This window comes from Mauremys mutica, chromosome 7 (assembly GCF_020497125.1).
Source record: "Mauremys mutica isolate MM-2020 ecotype Southern chromosome 7, ASM2049712v1, whole genome shotgun sequence".
Lineage (NCBI taxonomy): Eukaryota > Metazoa > Chordata > Testudines > Geoemydidae > Mauremys > Mauremys mutica.
This window is the reverse complement of record NC_059078.1, coordinates 27,493,366-27,507,849: the sequence shown is the minus strand read 5'-3', so window position 1 is coordinate 27,507,849 and position 14,484 is coordinate 27,493,366. Positions and strand designations below refer to the sequence as shown.

Genomic DNA, 14,484 nt, shown 5'->3' with positions numbered 1-14,484 from the left:
GCTAAAGTCAAGCACCTTTCCCAGTCTTTTCTAAAGTGCACACTTTGAACCCTTCCTGAATTTTAGCTCTATTAACAAACACAACTTCCACCTCCTGTATATCCAGTTTGGGTATTGAGCTGCCTGCTTCAGTAAGTCAAAAGAGCCCATTTAAATCTGTCCCATCAGGAGCAATACTTGCTAATAATCTGCAGGGTGACACTTGACCCATACTGGAATTTGGAGATACTTGACATTGGGAATGATCATCATCATTTTACTAATGAAACATTGTTACATTGTAGCAAATCGCCGCTCTTCCTTCAACTTTGAATGCCTCCGCAGACAAAGCAGTCAAGATGAGATACCTCTCTCTCCTACTTTCCACCACCGCACTGCTTTACCACTGCATTTAATGCAACAACAGGTAATTAAAAAAATCTTTATTAACTGATGTTGAATTAGACCAATTTAGCATGGATCTTGTACCTCCTGGCTTCATGACTGTTTGAAAGCCCATTTGTCAGCTCTGTACTTTGCCTGTGTGCCTTGACTTACTTCCAAACAGCTGTGTACCTCACTGTCTTTGCTGTAGTTGCCAGAAACAAGGCCTCCTGAAGCTGTACCTTCAGAAATGGCAACTTCAGATATTGTAGATGATCTGATACCAACCATCAGAAATATTATTGGGGATGCCATAAAAATATGATGTTCCCAACCATTCTAAATGCCCACAGATTAAGGAATATCATCCGGTACTTGGTCTTTTAGCCACTCTATTAATAGCACTGCTGTTCCTCAGGCTTTTTAATACAAGAGTATATTGGCACAACTGCTACAGGTATATGGTTATCCTACAGCTGATGCCCTTTCAAATCCTTCCTCTGCAGCAACACTACCATCTATTTTACAATCACTGCACTTTGCCGTGCACAAGTTTACGTTTCATCTTTTCTTTCAGAAAAGTTCGACTGGTCTTTTTTTCATGCAGTCTGAGATCTTGACAGCTGTTTCATTTTTTAAATAGATAAGCTTAGTCCCTTCAGGCCTATCAAATAGGGATCAAGAGTAGTTAAAAATGACTAAACTGTACTGATGTCTATACTCTGGAATATAGAGTAATAGGTGGTCACTGTAATGTATGACAATGGTGGAGTCTATTTGGAATAATGAAAACATTTTAAAGCACTGGCAATATATACGATATATACTAATAACCCTCACCACAGCTCCCTCCTTATACTGTATCCCATCTGCATGAATCAACTATCACTTACTGCTTTCATTGGTGTTTACTTTCTCATATGCCATTGGGTTTAAACTACATACTTCATTCTGTGACATGTTGAACTTCACTATGTTCTTTGATTTCTAGATCAACGTTCAAATAGAATGAAATCGTTTGCTGTTGTATCATGGGACAAATTTTCAGGAGTGTTAGTCCCCTTTACACTGCTCTGATTGAATGGCCCAGAGGGTTTGCTGGAGCCAGAGCAGCTCTTAGACTGAACTGTATCATGCCATCTGGGCAGGCCCCAGGCAGCCAGAAAATACAAGGAGCTTAAAGCCAATTTAAAGTTTAAAACCAAATTCTTCCTCACCTGTTCCTGCAGGAAGTGGGGGGCAAAGATCAGAGACTATAGTCTGTTTGCCTTACTTGCTGAATATTAGGGCTGTCAATCGCAGTTAACTCATGCGATTAACGCAAAAAAATTGTGATTATAAAAAAATTAATCATGATTAATCACAATTTTAATCGCATTGTTAAAAAATAGAATAGTAATTGAAATTTATAAAATATTTTGGATGTTTTTCTACATTTTTCATATATATTATATTATATGTTATAGCTGAAATCAATGTATATTTTTTATTATAAATATTTGCGCTGTAAAAATGATAAACAAAAGAAATAGTATTTTTCAATTCACCTCATACAAGTACTATAGTGCAATCTGTTGTGAAAATGCAACTTACAAATGTAGATTTTTTTTGTTGTATAACTGCACTCAAAAACAAAACAATTTAAAACTTCAGCACCTACAAGTCCATTCAGTCCTACTTCTTTTTCAGCTAATCACTAAGAGACAAACAAGTTTGTTTCTATTTACAGAAGATAATGCTGCCCTCTTATTATTTACAATGTCACCAGAAAGTGAGAACAGGCATTTGCCTGGCACTTTTGTAGCTGGCATTATCAAGTATTCACATGCCAGATATGCTAAACAGAAGTCTTAAAAGAGCAACACTCTACTGCAGAAACTACAGAACCTGAACCACCAGAAAGGAAAAACAACCTTCTGCTGGTGGTGTCTGACTCAGATGATGAAAATGAACATGCGTTGGTCTGCTCTGCTTTGGATTGTTATCAAGCAGAACCCATCATCAGCATGGATGCTTGTCCTATGGAATGGTAGTTGAAGCATGAAAGGACATATGAATCTTTAGTGCATCTGGCACGTAAATATATTGCAACAGTGCCATGTGAACACCTGTTCTCACTTTCAGGTGATGTTGTAAACAAGAAGTGGGCAGCATTATCTCCTGCAAACATAAACAAACTTGTTCGTCTGAGCAAGTCGCTGAACAAGAAATAGGACTAAGTGGACTTGCAGCCTCTAAAATTTTACATTTTATTTTTGAATGTAGTGGGTTTTTTTGTAGATAATTCTTCATTTGTAAGTTCAACTTTCATGATAAAGCGATTGCACTATAGTACTTGTATGAGGTGAATTGAAAAATACTTTCTTTTGTTTTTTTACAATGCAAATACTTGTAATCAAAAAGAAATGTAAAGTGAGCACTGTACACTTTGTATTCTGTGTTGTAATTGAAATCAATCTATTTGAAAATGTAGAAAACATCCAAAAATATTTAAACGGTATTCTCTTCATGTTTAACAGTGCGATTAATCGCAATTAATATTTTTAATCGCTTGGCAGCCCTACTGAATATATTTTATTAAGCAAATATTCAGTCACAGTGTATCAAACAGGGTTTGGTCAATAAAAGATCCACTAGATAGATACTTGCCTATGTTGATGATTAATTTATTTCAGTTCCTCCCCATCTTTTATATTGTCAAGTATCAAACATATAAAATGTCACTTCTCATAGCTGTCTAAATAATTAGATTGGATTTGAAATGAGGAATAAGCCTGATGACAGGATTGTTTGAGGTACGCTAACTCTTGTCCTATCTTTACTTCCCTTTACCAGGTCATGGCAGTTGCAGGTCTGGATTCCAGTAAAGCTCACAAACATTCACCAAGTCGTTCAACACGTTCCTGGGCCACCCCACCAGCTACCCCACCCAACCGGGACCGTACTCCATATTATACACCTCTAATCCAAGTTGACAGGGCTGAATCTACAGAGCAGATGAATGGCAGCCTGCCTTCTTTGAATAGGAGCTCCTGGTATACAGATGACCCTGATATTTCCTACCGAACATTCACACCAGCCAATCTAACTGTACCTAATGACTTTAGGCATAAACATAGTGACAAACAGAGAAGTGCAGACAGTTTGGTAGAAGCGGTAAGTACTGAATAATTCCTGAAGTAGCCAAGTGTGTTTGTTCAGTTTTGTGTTAATTTTACTATACACCTGGCACAAGACCACACATTGGATTGTAGTTAATCCACATATTTCACCAGAAATATTGTATTATAAATTCAAAATTCCCAAAAAGTCTTTAGGTAAGATAGGGGGAAAGAAGGTATGGACCAGCTCCTCAGCTACTGTAAATCAAAGCTCCACTGAATCCCCACCTGAGGCCTTGGTCATAGCATGAATGACAGAGAGAGAACATGTTGACAACTTGGTCCCAGGAACTAATGTATTAAAGTATAAAACAAAGAGGGGAATGAAAATTGGGAGCACTTCAAGAATATGACTTTAGCCAACAGTGAAATGTTGTTTTAATACTAAGAATTAGACACTGCGCTGCCATAATGGCTTAGCGAAAAGGAATGGCACAAGGCACCTGTCCTGGTGCTTTCATGCAAGGTCCAAAGTCATCAGAGTCCTGGCATTAACTTGTTAACCTGAACACAAGGATTGTGCAAAGATATGGAAGGGGTGAGCTGATGGGGAATGCCCATTGCACTTCCAGGAAATGGCACAGTAGTTTCTTTGCATGTACTCTCGGGAATATTATGAATTAGTAAGCGTTTTTTTGTTTATTTACAAAGCTTTAAAAAGAAACAATACTATGGAGGGTGCTGAGAATGATCATTATTATTACTCTCCCAACTGTAAAATGTTATTGAACATCCTTATCAGTTTAGCTAAGTAGCATGTATCATGCTAAGGAATATAATCTTCAGTCTCCTTATCTCCAACATCAGTTCCCTTCCACAGCTGTGAACCAGATACAATGTAATTGTCATCTACAGAAAACATTTTAGCTGAAGTTTTATTATATACTTGCTTGAAGTTTTGTTGCCTAGTGTGGCTTCAAGCAGAATTCTTCCTTAAATTTTATTACAGTAAACCAGTTTCTAGAGTATGTTTATCAAGGGCTTGATTCATTTTAAACCTCCTATAAAAGAACTGAATGTCATGCATTGTCAGTGACATCCTTACTAATGTTGGTAAAACCCTCTTTGGGGCCATTTGACTATTGCAAACACAAGTTAATTACATGTAAGATTTTGTTCTGGTTGTCCTAGTGACTTCAGCTCATAGAATCTCTTGGGCTTTGCACCTAAGCTATCCAGGAGAAACGTGAAGCGTGCTGTGTATTTATTTATAACCTGCTCTTCATTCTAAACATTGGATCCACATTTATCCTATTTCTTTTCCAGGTACTTATATCTGAAGGCCTAGGGCGGTATGCAAAGGACCCTAAATTTGTTTCAGCTACTAAACATGAGATTGCTGACGCTTGTGACATGACTATTGATGAGATGGAAAGCGCAGCAAGTAACCTTCTCAATGGAAATATTAGCAGTGGGACCAATGGGGATATGTTCCCCATTTTAAGCAGGCAAGATTATGAACTTCAAGACTTTGGTCCTGGTTATAGTGATGAAGAACCAGACACTGGTAGATATGAAGAAGACTTAGCTGATGAAATGATATGCATTACAACCTTATAGTATTTAGCAAGAAACAAATAAATAATTTTTAATAACAGAAAAAGTGCCTCATAGTTCAAAGATGATAGGCACTAGTTGGAATGAATAACTAATCAAGCTTTGTACAAGTGATGTCACACCTCAAGGAAGCCATAATTTATTTATCAGTAAGTGTCTCCAGGTTGTTGAAATGTGATCACAGCTGTAGTACGTCAAGTCCTTTACCACAGAATCTTCATTTCCTCAGTAGGAATAGAGTTATGTAAAACCAAGCTGATTCTGAAGATCCCATTTCCAGAGGACTAGAGGAGAGTTCTGAGGTGTAATATCTTGCCTGTCCTTCAAACTTGTGCTGCTGTCATTCATAGTGAAGCAGGAGTTTCTGAATGAAAAATGTGTGTAGGTCCAGCACAAAAATATGTGGTGAAGACCACTATGTGAGACAGGTGATGGCAATCAAAAGTGTCATTACCTCAGCATTCAATGACATATCAAATGTTCACTGCATTCAGCATATCTGTTCTAATATTGTTTTCAAACTTGCCTCCTGATTTATTTTTCTTAATGCTCTTCAAAAATATGTCAAACTCTAACCTACCAGAAATCATTGGAAAAAAGAACCTAAAAACATTTCTGTCATATGTAACATTAGTTTACATAGGAAAATATCATTCAGATAGTCTGTTTTATGACTATCATGTTAAGGGCAAATTATACTGGAATAATTGCATTCTTACTAATGCACTTGCAACCAGGTTAAAGTAGAATTAGTTAAGATAGTTTGTTAAAAATTATATAGTAGAAATTACTGTAAATGAATTGTAATATACAATAATTTGTATTTGTAAAGAGATGTTCTATATTTTGTAATTATTGTACCGTAATTGAACTGCAGCAATATTTATGAAAACTAATTATTGTAATTCTCCGCAGAATTCTAGATATAAGTATTTTTACTTGGAATATATAGAGCTATAGGATAAATATTTAACTAGAGCCACCACTCAATGTAAATCTCTTTTTGGGTAAAGTGTCAGGTTTAGAGAAACTTGACGATATTCAGATTTTATAAAATATTTTGAGTCAATAAGAATCTCTCTTTACATAAGGGATGCACAGATGTCTATTTTCAGTCTTATATTCAGAAAGTTAAAAGAATGGAAATGATCTGCTAACTTTTTTGACTGACAATAAGCTGTGATCTTTTTATTATAAATATCCTCAAAGTATAGATAAATACTAGGTCATTTTTTTCAATTAATTAATCCTTCATTGGTCTTGAGACATTTCTAATTTTATCACAACTAAACTGGCCAAGTAGCCTAATTCTATATTCGGAATATGGGGCAGAACAAATTTTGCAGGTGGATAAAAATGTCTTAATTCCAATCCTATATACTAATTATTCTGCTCATAATAAAAAACAAGATAAAAGGACTCTCTACAGAACCAATCAGGTTCCCGATATGTAAAAATACTACTTTATTGCCTCTCCTCTTTTGCTGTTCTATGGGCAGATTATATACTTTAAAGGATTTATTTTTATGCAATTGAAAGAGGGCTTAGGTTTTGTTCACAATGCAGTAAAACCCTGATATGAATTCCTGATACAAATACAATTTTGGGGGGAAATGTCAAAATCTTCTATTTTATTAACACTGAATAAAATTGACTTGCACTGCCAAGTTACCTTATCAGGGTTTACCTGTACTTAACAAGATAGGTAGCAATTCAGTTCACATTTTTAAAATGTGACCTATAAAACATGTCAATAAACATTTTGTACATAATGAAAGTTTGCTATGGATACCTTACAGACCTCTTCTTGAATCATTCTTATTTCAAATGCCAGGATAATAACTTAAGGGTTTGTAAATTATTTCTTGACCTACATCATTTTGTATTAAAGCAAATGCAAAATGTTCTTCAGAATAAAACCATGTAATAATTTTATTATACTTGGGGCTCCTTTGTCTAACACTTTCAACCAGTGTAATCTCCAAAAGTTAAACTCTTACTGCAGCATTCAGCATATCGGTGGTCTTTCATTTGGAAAATGCACTCCTAAGGATTATGCTATTCTAGCCTAAACTTTTTATGAATCATTGATCTGAAGTATATAAAACATGCATTTAAAGCTGAGAAGGCATTTTGTGTGTAAAAGGGCAGCAGTATCAGGCCCCAAGCAAAGAATTTTTTTAAAAAGTAACCCATAACAAATAGGAAAATTTTCCTAAAAGCCCCTACAGGCTGTGTCAGACTGACTCCTGCATACATGCCACCTCCTTCCAGAATGTGCTTGGTTAGGTTGTTTAGTCTCAGTCACAGAACACTTTGGAAGTCAAGAGAATAAAGTTTCCGTATCAAATGAGATCACTGTAAAATTACTGTGGGTCAGATTCTCGGGGAGGTGTATGATGATGAAGCTCCACAGATTTCGTTGCCCCCTCCCTCTGAAAAATCAGCTCCTTTAAGGTGTCTGAGGTTGGATGCTGAAAATCACTTGTCACCTTAGAAACTCAACCTAAATTTCTTCACTACAGTGACTCCTACTAACATATTCCAAATTCTGTAGATACTGGACATGTCATGTTTATAACTATAAGGTCCCAGCCCTCCGACATATTCTCCCCAGGTGGAACCTCATGCTTGCACAAAGTTACGCTGTCTTCACTGGGATGCTACACACATACATTTTTTATATGATTAGTGTCTACCCCTGCCTATTCTGATTAGACAGCCTCTTCTTAGGGCAGAGTTACTATTTTGCATGAAAATAGAGGTTTTTAAAAAACTGTAAGAAAAATCTGGCTACAATATACCAGATATTCAATCTTTTTTTTAAAAAGTATGAGAATATATTAGGATACATAAAACATCCTTTCTGCTCAGTTATGGCACTGTAAGAGTGAAATAGTTTCCCTCTATAAGTTTCTATATATTAAAATCTTGCTAATTAGATTAAATAACTCACTAATTCCTCAAGTAAATATAGGAAATACTCAGGTAACCTTAACTATTCATTTAAGCAAACTTGGCAGCTTTTGGGGGGAGGTGTGTGGGTGCGTGCGCGCATAATGGCTCTAGACATTAATAAAACATTATATAGTTTCCAGTCATCAATGCATAGTCAGCCCAAACACAGGCAAATATGAACAATGAACAATGTAATCTAGTATTTCAACAGTCTCTTCTGGGAGCCTGGAGGACAGAGGCCTAGAAAGTGGTATCCTCATAATCTGAGAAAACTTTTCATTTTAAGTTTATTTTTGAAATAAGATGCATAAATGCATTTCTGTTTCTGAAATGAAGATGTGTACAATTAAATTAGGTCTATTATAAATGTGTAGTACAATCTGACCCATCAGGTTTGATAGCGGCATGCTTCAATTATAGTTATACATCTCTTGTTAGCAGCTCAGCTGAACCCACACCTTTGCAAGCAGGCTTTAGACTATAAAGGCTTTACATGAAAACTCAGGCTGTAGAAACAACTGACTGGAGGTTTTTCCCTCAAGAGACTAACAAAATACAGCTTTACACATACTGCTAATTTTCTTCTGTTTTTTACAGCAATTTCCACACAGAAGAAAACATGAAATAAGAATATTTATACAAAATGCTGTTTTTGACCAATTTTCATTTGTTTAGCCCTTTTTGTTATGCTGAATATCTGTGCATGAATAATATGGTCTGCCAGGGACCTCAACCTGTGTCTGAGACACTTATTGCCATGCGAATGATGGTAATGGCTCTAGCAAGATTCAACAGATGGCTTAGGTGGGACAACAAAAAGAATGAACAATGCCTACACAGCACAGAGTTACAGTGAAAATGCTGGCTATGTTTAATGACATCAAAGTTCCCAGCTCAAGTAGTTTTTGTTGTAACTAACTGCCTTAGCACATGGAAGGCTCTTAAGGCAGGATTCGTCTGCTTATTTGGGAGTGTCCATAAATTATGTAACACATTTTTTGGTGATTTTTTTCAAGAGCCATCCACCTCTCCTCGTAACACTGAAACAAATACTGTCATACAAAATTAAGGCCCCACCCAGGCAGCTACATCATTTATGGAAAGCCCCTTTAAAGGAAAATATGTAAGTAGATGGGGCTGACGACGTTACTCAAATACACACCATAGCAAAAAAAGCATTTATCATATAAAAAGTCAGAGCCAGATTCTCTGGATCAGCCAAGCTGTGCTCAGAGTAAACGAGGCATGGAGGAGTAAAGTGCCTTTAATACATCTTTATGCTTTCCCAGTGCTGGCACGGCTAGGTACCAGCCCAGTCCCCAGAATATGTTAAAGCATATTACACCATTAGCCCCCAGCAGCCATTACAGCAGCCTGGGATGTGTTGGAGCTGAGGACCAACTAACCTGGAATACAACAGCAGCAGCCACGGGGGGTGACACAGGAACCACTTATTGTGACTCCGCACCACACTTAGGATTCCCATAGGTAGGCAAAATTCTCATTGGCCGATTCACTGCCTTTAAGGCTACTTTGCACCAAAGGAATGCCACAAAGCAGCCCTGCATTCTGAATCATTGAGGCCTAAATCAATAAAGCAACTAGAGTAGCATGACCATGAAAATACGGTAAGGCTAAAGGATTGACCAACTATTGCAATATGTACATGTATTTTTGGGTACAGGAAAAAATGTATTTGAGGACTTGTTTTTAATTATGTGATTGACCATTATAGTAATGTGTATATATAAAAAGCACAACTGCAGCTGTGTATGCAAAATTTACTCTGCCGTTTCCTGACCTTTTAAATGCTCTACTATGATACCACAGCATTCACTTAATGCAGTATAGGCTGCGTGTATGGTTATAAGTTATATCACACTGTAGCTAGGGAATGCGCTGCAATAATATAAACAAGTCCTATGCCAAAAAATGTGACCCTGGTTTACTATACTATTAATCATCAAGTATAAGGACTTCCACCACTATGCAGCCTTTCAAAACTGCTCCCCACATCAATTGCACACTGCTGTGGCAAGTGTGGCTGATATATATTATTATGTGTAATGGTGTGGTACTGCTTAGTCTAAATGCCAGACAGAAACTCAACACTCTGCATTTTTTACTTGAAAATCTTGAATGCAATAGTACCAAGTGAAAGTATTACACAATAAAAGGCACAGCGTATATGTCTTATCCTACACACAGCTTTCCCCCCCCCCCCCCGCACAGGGTCGCATCAGATAGACTATCTACTCTCTTTATAAGTCAGCCTAACACCTAATACAATGTTATTGCTCTCCTCCTACCAACAGTATGCATCATACAGAAAGGGTTTACCTGTCTCATTATGGAAGAGTGTTCAGTGCTGTCATCTTCTCTCTTCAGTTTCATTGTTTACATTTTATGCAATTGCTCTAACACAGCATGTCTTTCCCTCGGTTAATTATAGGGCTCCACCAGTGCTTTGCAGCAGCACCAGGTAAGAATATCTGCCTAGAACATCTGCAGTTGTTCCTTTAGCCAACTTTTGAGTCAGCAGGTTTTTTGTACAACCTACTTAAACTGTAAAATTCCATTTTTCTGGAGTAAATTAGTCTGCTGTTCATTGGAAGACTCAAGCAAGCTTTAAAGTTATTTATTTACAGTTGTAAGAACTGTATTTACTGTACTTTCATCAAGTTCCAGTGTCTGCTGTCTGCTAAGCTAGTGTGAGCATTTTCTCCTTCTGCGTTTAATAATCATGTTTGTCCTTTACATGTTGGTAATAGTCCCTGGCTTAAGATAATACTATCTTTCACGCTGTCTCAGCCGTAGGAGCACTAGCTTTATTATTTGACATCTACTTGCTCAGTAATTATACTTGTAGGATTTCTTTTAGTTCACAAACTATTTAATAAATCCACATTCTTCTGCTATTAATGTTTTAGGTCTTTTTTAAAACTAGCACAGGAATCCTAGAAATGACCTCACCGCACATTAAGTGGGTAGGGGCCATTGTCCGGCTTGTAGGAAAAGATGTGTGGTACCTTTAAGGGCTAGATAGCTAGAGAGCTGCAGCAGCTTCAGACCAGATCAATTTGAGGATATTAACCCATTTCCCCCTCTCCCGTAGGTGACTGGAAGAAAGGGGAGACTATTTAGATCCATGCTGGTGCTATGAAAGCCCTCTTTTACTTGGGCCAGGTGGTGCAACACTCCTTCCCCCCGCCCCCACAAGATAGCAGTTAAACACCAGGTTTTGTCATGATACACTGTGGGCATTACTTGCTCCTTTCTCGGGGTGGGGCTGGGAAGGAATTTTTTCCTTCATCTCCAGATTGGTCAGGGTAAAGGTTTTTTTTTGCCTTCCCCATAGTGTATTGGGGGGCTCAGTTGTACCAAGTGAAAATGAGGGGTTAGGCTATGATGTCGCAGCTCAGTATGGGGCAGATGTCCAGTGCGGATACTCCATTGGGAAGGTCCATGGTGCTCCTTGGTAAAGGTTTTAAAGGAGGGGAAATGGGGGGAAGATGGGGTTTCAGGATTCTTATGACGGGTATGGCAAGGAGCCAACTCTCCCCCCAAACCTCATTCAAGTGGGAGGGGGTCATGAGAACCCAGGAGCAGACTGGCTGTGGACCAGGAGGAGTAAAGGGGAAGAGCTGACAGCAACTCCCCCCTTGCCCCCAGCATATGTAAATGATTATGGAACTACCTGCACTGTACACTTTTATCTGCCGGGTACTCCCTGATGTTTGGGAATGAACTTGCAGCCTAACTAAACCACCTCCGGTGTCTCCACTCCTCCTTCCGGCATATCCAGACAACAGACAGTTTCTATATGGGAACTTAATTATGAATGCTAAACGTTTTAACCTTATTCTGTGAGCTAATATTAGTTGTGCTCTGCAGCCATTCTAACCGGAATCAATATGCTGTTTTAGTTGTGACATGTTCCCATTTCTAAATAGCTTATTTTATGAATATAGACAATGGAGAAATCTGCTACAGAAACTTGTCTATTAAACTATGACTATGATTAAGATGGTTATGCAAGTAAAACAGCATAATAGTAAAAACTTGCACAGGAGTTTAATTGTCACAATGACAGATTATGCAAGGATTATGCGCATTTCCTTGTTTACATTAAACATCATGCAGATTTAAAAAGAATCAAAGTATAAGACAAGATTTAAATGACTTTTTAAAAAAAATGCACAAGCTATAGGGCTGAGGCTGAATGGCAAAAATTCCCATTCAAATTTGTAGGAGTAAGGAGTGCAGGTGCAGGCTAGAATAAAGATTATTTCCCTCGCTCCTCTGCTACTAGTGGTGGGGAAAAGAAAGATTGTGATTTCCATCCTGTTTCTACTCCATTCACTATTCCGTTCTATGGGGATTTCCATATTACCTTGCAACAACTCGTCACAATGCAGGGGCCTGTACTTCCTGTGAACTTTAATGATATCTGAAAAGCTATTAGAACACACTCAAGAAAGGGCCACTGATGGATATCTGTCAAGGATTTTTCTCAGCAAACATCCAGAACAAAGTCTGGCCATTAGGCAAATGTTATCAAAGTAGTAGAGCCAAGATGTATCTATTCTTTCTTAAAGTAAATGAGCCAAGATGTTCAAGTTAACTGAACAGGGGCAGACAAGCATCTATCTGATATGGTAAAAGATCTCTCTAGACAGCAGGTAATTTTTAAAAAAAAAAACAAGTTTACACTTTAGTAACAATCCAGGCCTTAAAGTATGTTCCATCATTTACAGTTGTGCAATCACCTTTCATGGCCCCTTTAAACATACAGTAGTGAAACAAGGCACGTTTCCATTTTGCATTACGCAACCAAAAACAAATTAAGTTATTCACTGAATTTTATTAAGTTAATACAAAGAACATGGAGAGTTTGTCACCACTATAGAGATTTTAAATAATCAGCTGCTTCTGTTTTTATAGAGGCTATTAAGCCAAACTGTATCTCAAATATGGATATCTTTTTAATTTGATTATACCATTACCCAAATACTATACATATGCATTTAAGTTTAAAACTCAACTCAACCTTAACAATGGAGCTGTGATCAGTACCTCCACAATACATTACCCACGTTACTATAAATGATTATGCAAACACCAATAAATGAAGCTGACATTTATAGCTATGTTGAAATTACCTGGGGCCTGACAGAGATACTGTTGCTTATGCTGAGTAGTACCTTACTCCATAAACAGACCATTAAAATCAAGAACTACTCAAGTAGAAAGTAAGTCTTGATGATGATGTGTTGTAAACTGTGTATTGCCTCTGCAAGATTATATAGAAAAGAAATTATGTAATGTTACAAATTCCTTTCTCTGCATTAATGTGAGTGTTCACTATTTTGGGGCCTGATACCGCAAAGACTTTCACAGATGCTTCACTTTACACACAGTCCAGAAAGTTAAGTATACATAGAAGATTCTTCAGGATGGGGATCTTGCTTATTAACTATTATCAAGGATAACCATGCATGCAAAGAATACTAAGTGAGATTCAACATAAAAGGCAACCCTTACATCACTTGCTAGGATTATGGCTCCATTGAGGCCTCTGACAACATCTCTGTTAGCCCAAGCACAGAAGCCGTTTTAAGTGTCTTACTGTTCTATGCAAAGCAGCAAACATCCACTTCTACCATCCCACGCTCAGCCATACAGGTCCTGAACCTCTTGATGGCTCACATGATTGCCTCTCCTTTTTGTAAGGCAGAACTAACCCTCTTCAGCATAAACTTCAAACTACATTACAAAAACTGGTCATCACCCAAATGCTTGACTAAAATGAACAGTTACTGCAAACAACTTGGATTTTTTTTAAACGACTGCTACAGCCGTCTTAATATCGGAGAGGTAGTGGATTAATACCTACCTGTAATTTTTTGTAGCAATACATTTATTCTCTTGGCAAAGTCCAATGTAAGATTTCCATACGTGGGCAAAAACTCACCTGGAAAATAAGCGTGGGCATTTTATTCATCGCTGAGTTTCCAAGGTTTGAGATTTATACACAGGAACATTTTTCTCACTGAGTGATGGGAACCCCTTGATTATATCAGCAGCTTTTTCCGCTATCATGATGGTTGGGGCATTCAAATTTCCACTGACCACACTTGGCATTATTGAGGCATCTACGACTCTCAGGTTTTCAACCCCAATTACTTTGGTCTGAGGATCAACCACAGCAGTGGTATCAGACGGCTGCCCCATTTTACAGGTACAAGAAGGATGATAAGCACTATCAGCCTTCTGTCTTATGAAAGCATCTATTTCTTTGTCAGACTGTACATGACTTCCTGGCTGAATTTCAGGACCACGGAATTTTTCAAAAGCTTTCTGAGCAAAAATTTCTCTGGATAACTTGACACACTGACGAAATTCCCACACATCTGTTTCTGTACAGAGAGGAAACAAAGAGACT

General features: G+C 37.6%; 2 protein-coding genes across 5 annotated transcripts in view; one reads left to right on the top strand and one right to left on the bottom strand.

Annotated features, from left to right (window-relative positions):
* CACNA1D (calcium voltage-gated channel subunit alpha1 D) overlaps positions 1–6,998 on the top strand; it is a 419,514-nt gene extending 412,516 nt beyond the window's left edge. For both annotated transcript variants that reach the window (XM_045024186.1, XM_045024187.1), the window contains exons 45-47: positions 285–406; positions 3,199–3,519; positions 4,791–6,998. In XM_045024186.1, coding sequence (XP_044880121.1) covers positions 285–406; positions 3,199–3,519; positions 4,791–5,084 — 737 coding nt within the window. In that variant the 3' untranslated portion in view covers positions 5,085–6,998. The remainder of the gene's footprint in view (positions 1–284; positions 407–3,198; positions 3,520–4,790) is intronic.
* The window catches only part of CHDH (choline dehydrogenase), a 36,555-nt gene that overhangs the window by 1,241 nt on the left and 20,830 nt on the right, over positions 1–14,484 (bottom strand). For all 3 annotated transcript variants that reach the window (XM_045024190.1, XM_045024191.1, XM_045024192.1), the window contains one exon: positions 14,014–14,458. In XM_045024190.1, the coding sequence (XP_044880125.1) occupies positions 14,040–14,458 (419 nt within the window). In that variant the 3' untranslated portion in view covers positions 14,014–14,039. The remainder of the gene's footprint in view (positions 1–14,013; positions 14,459–14,484) is intronic.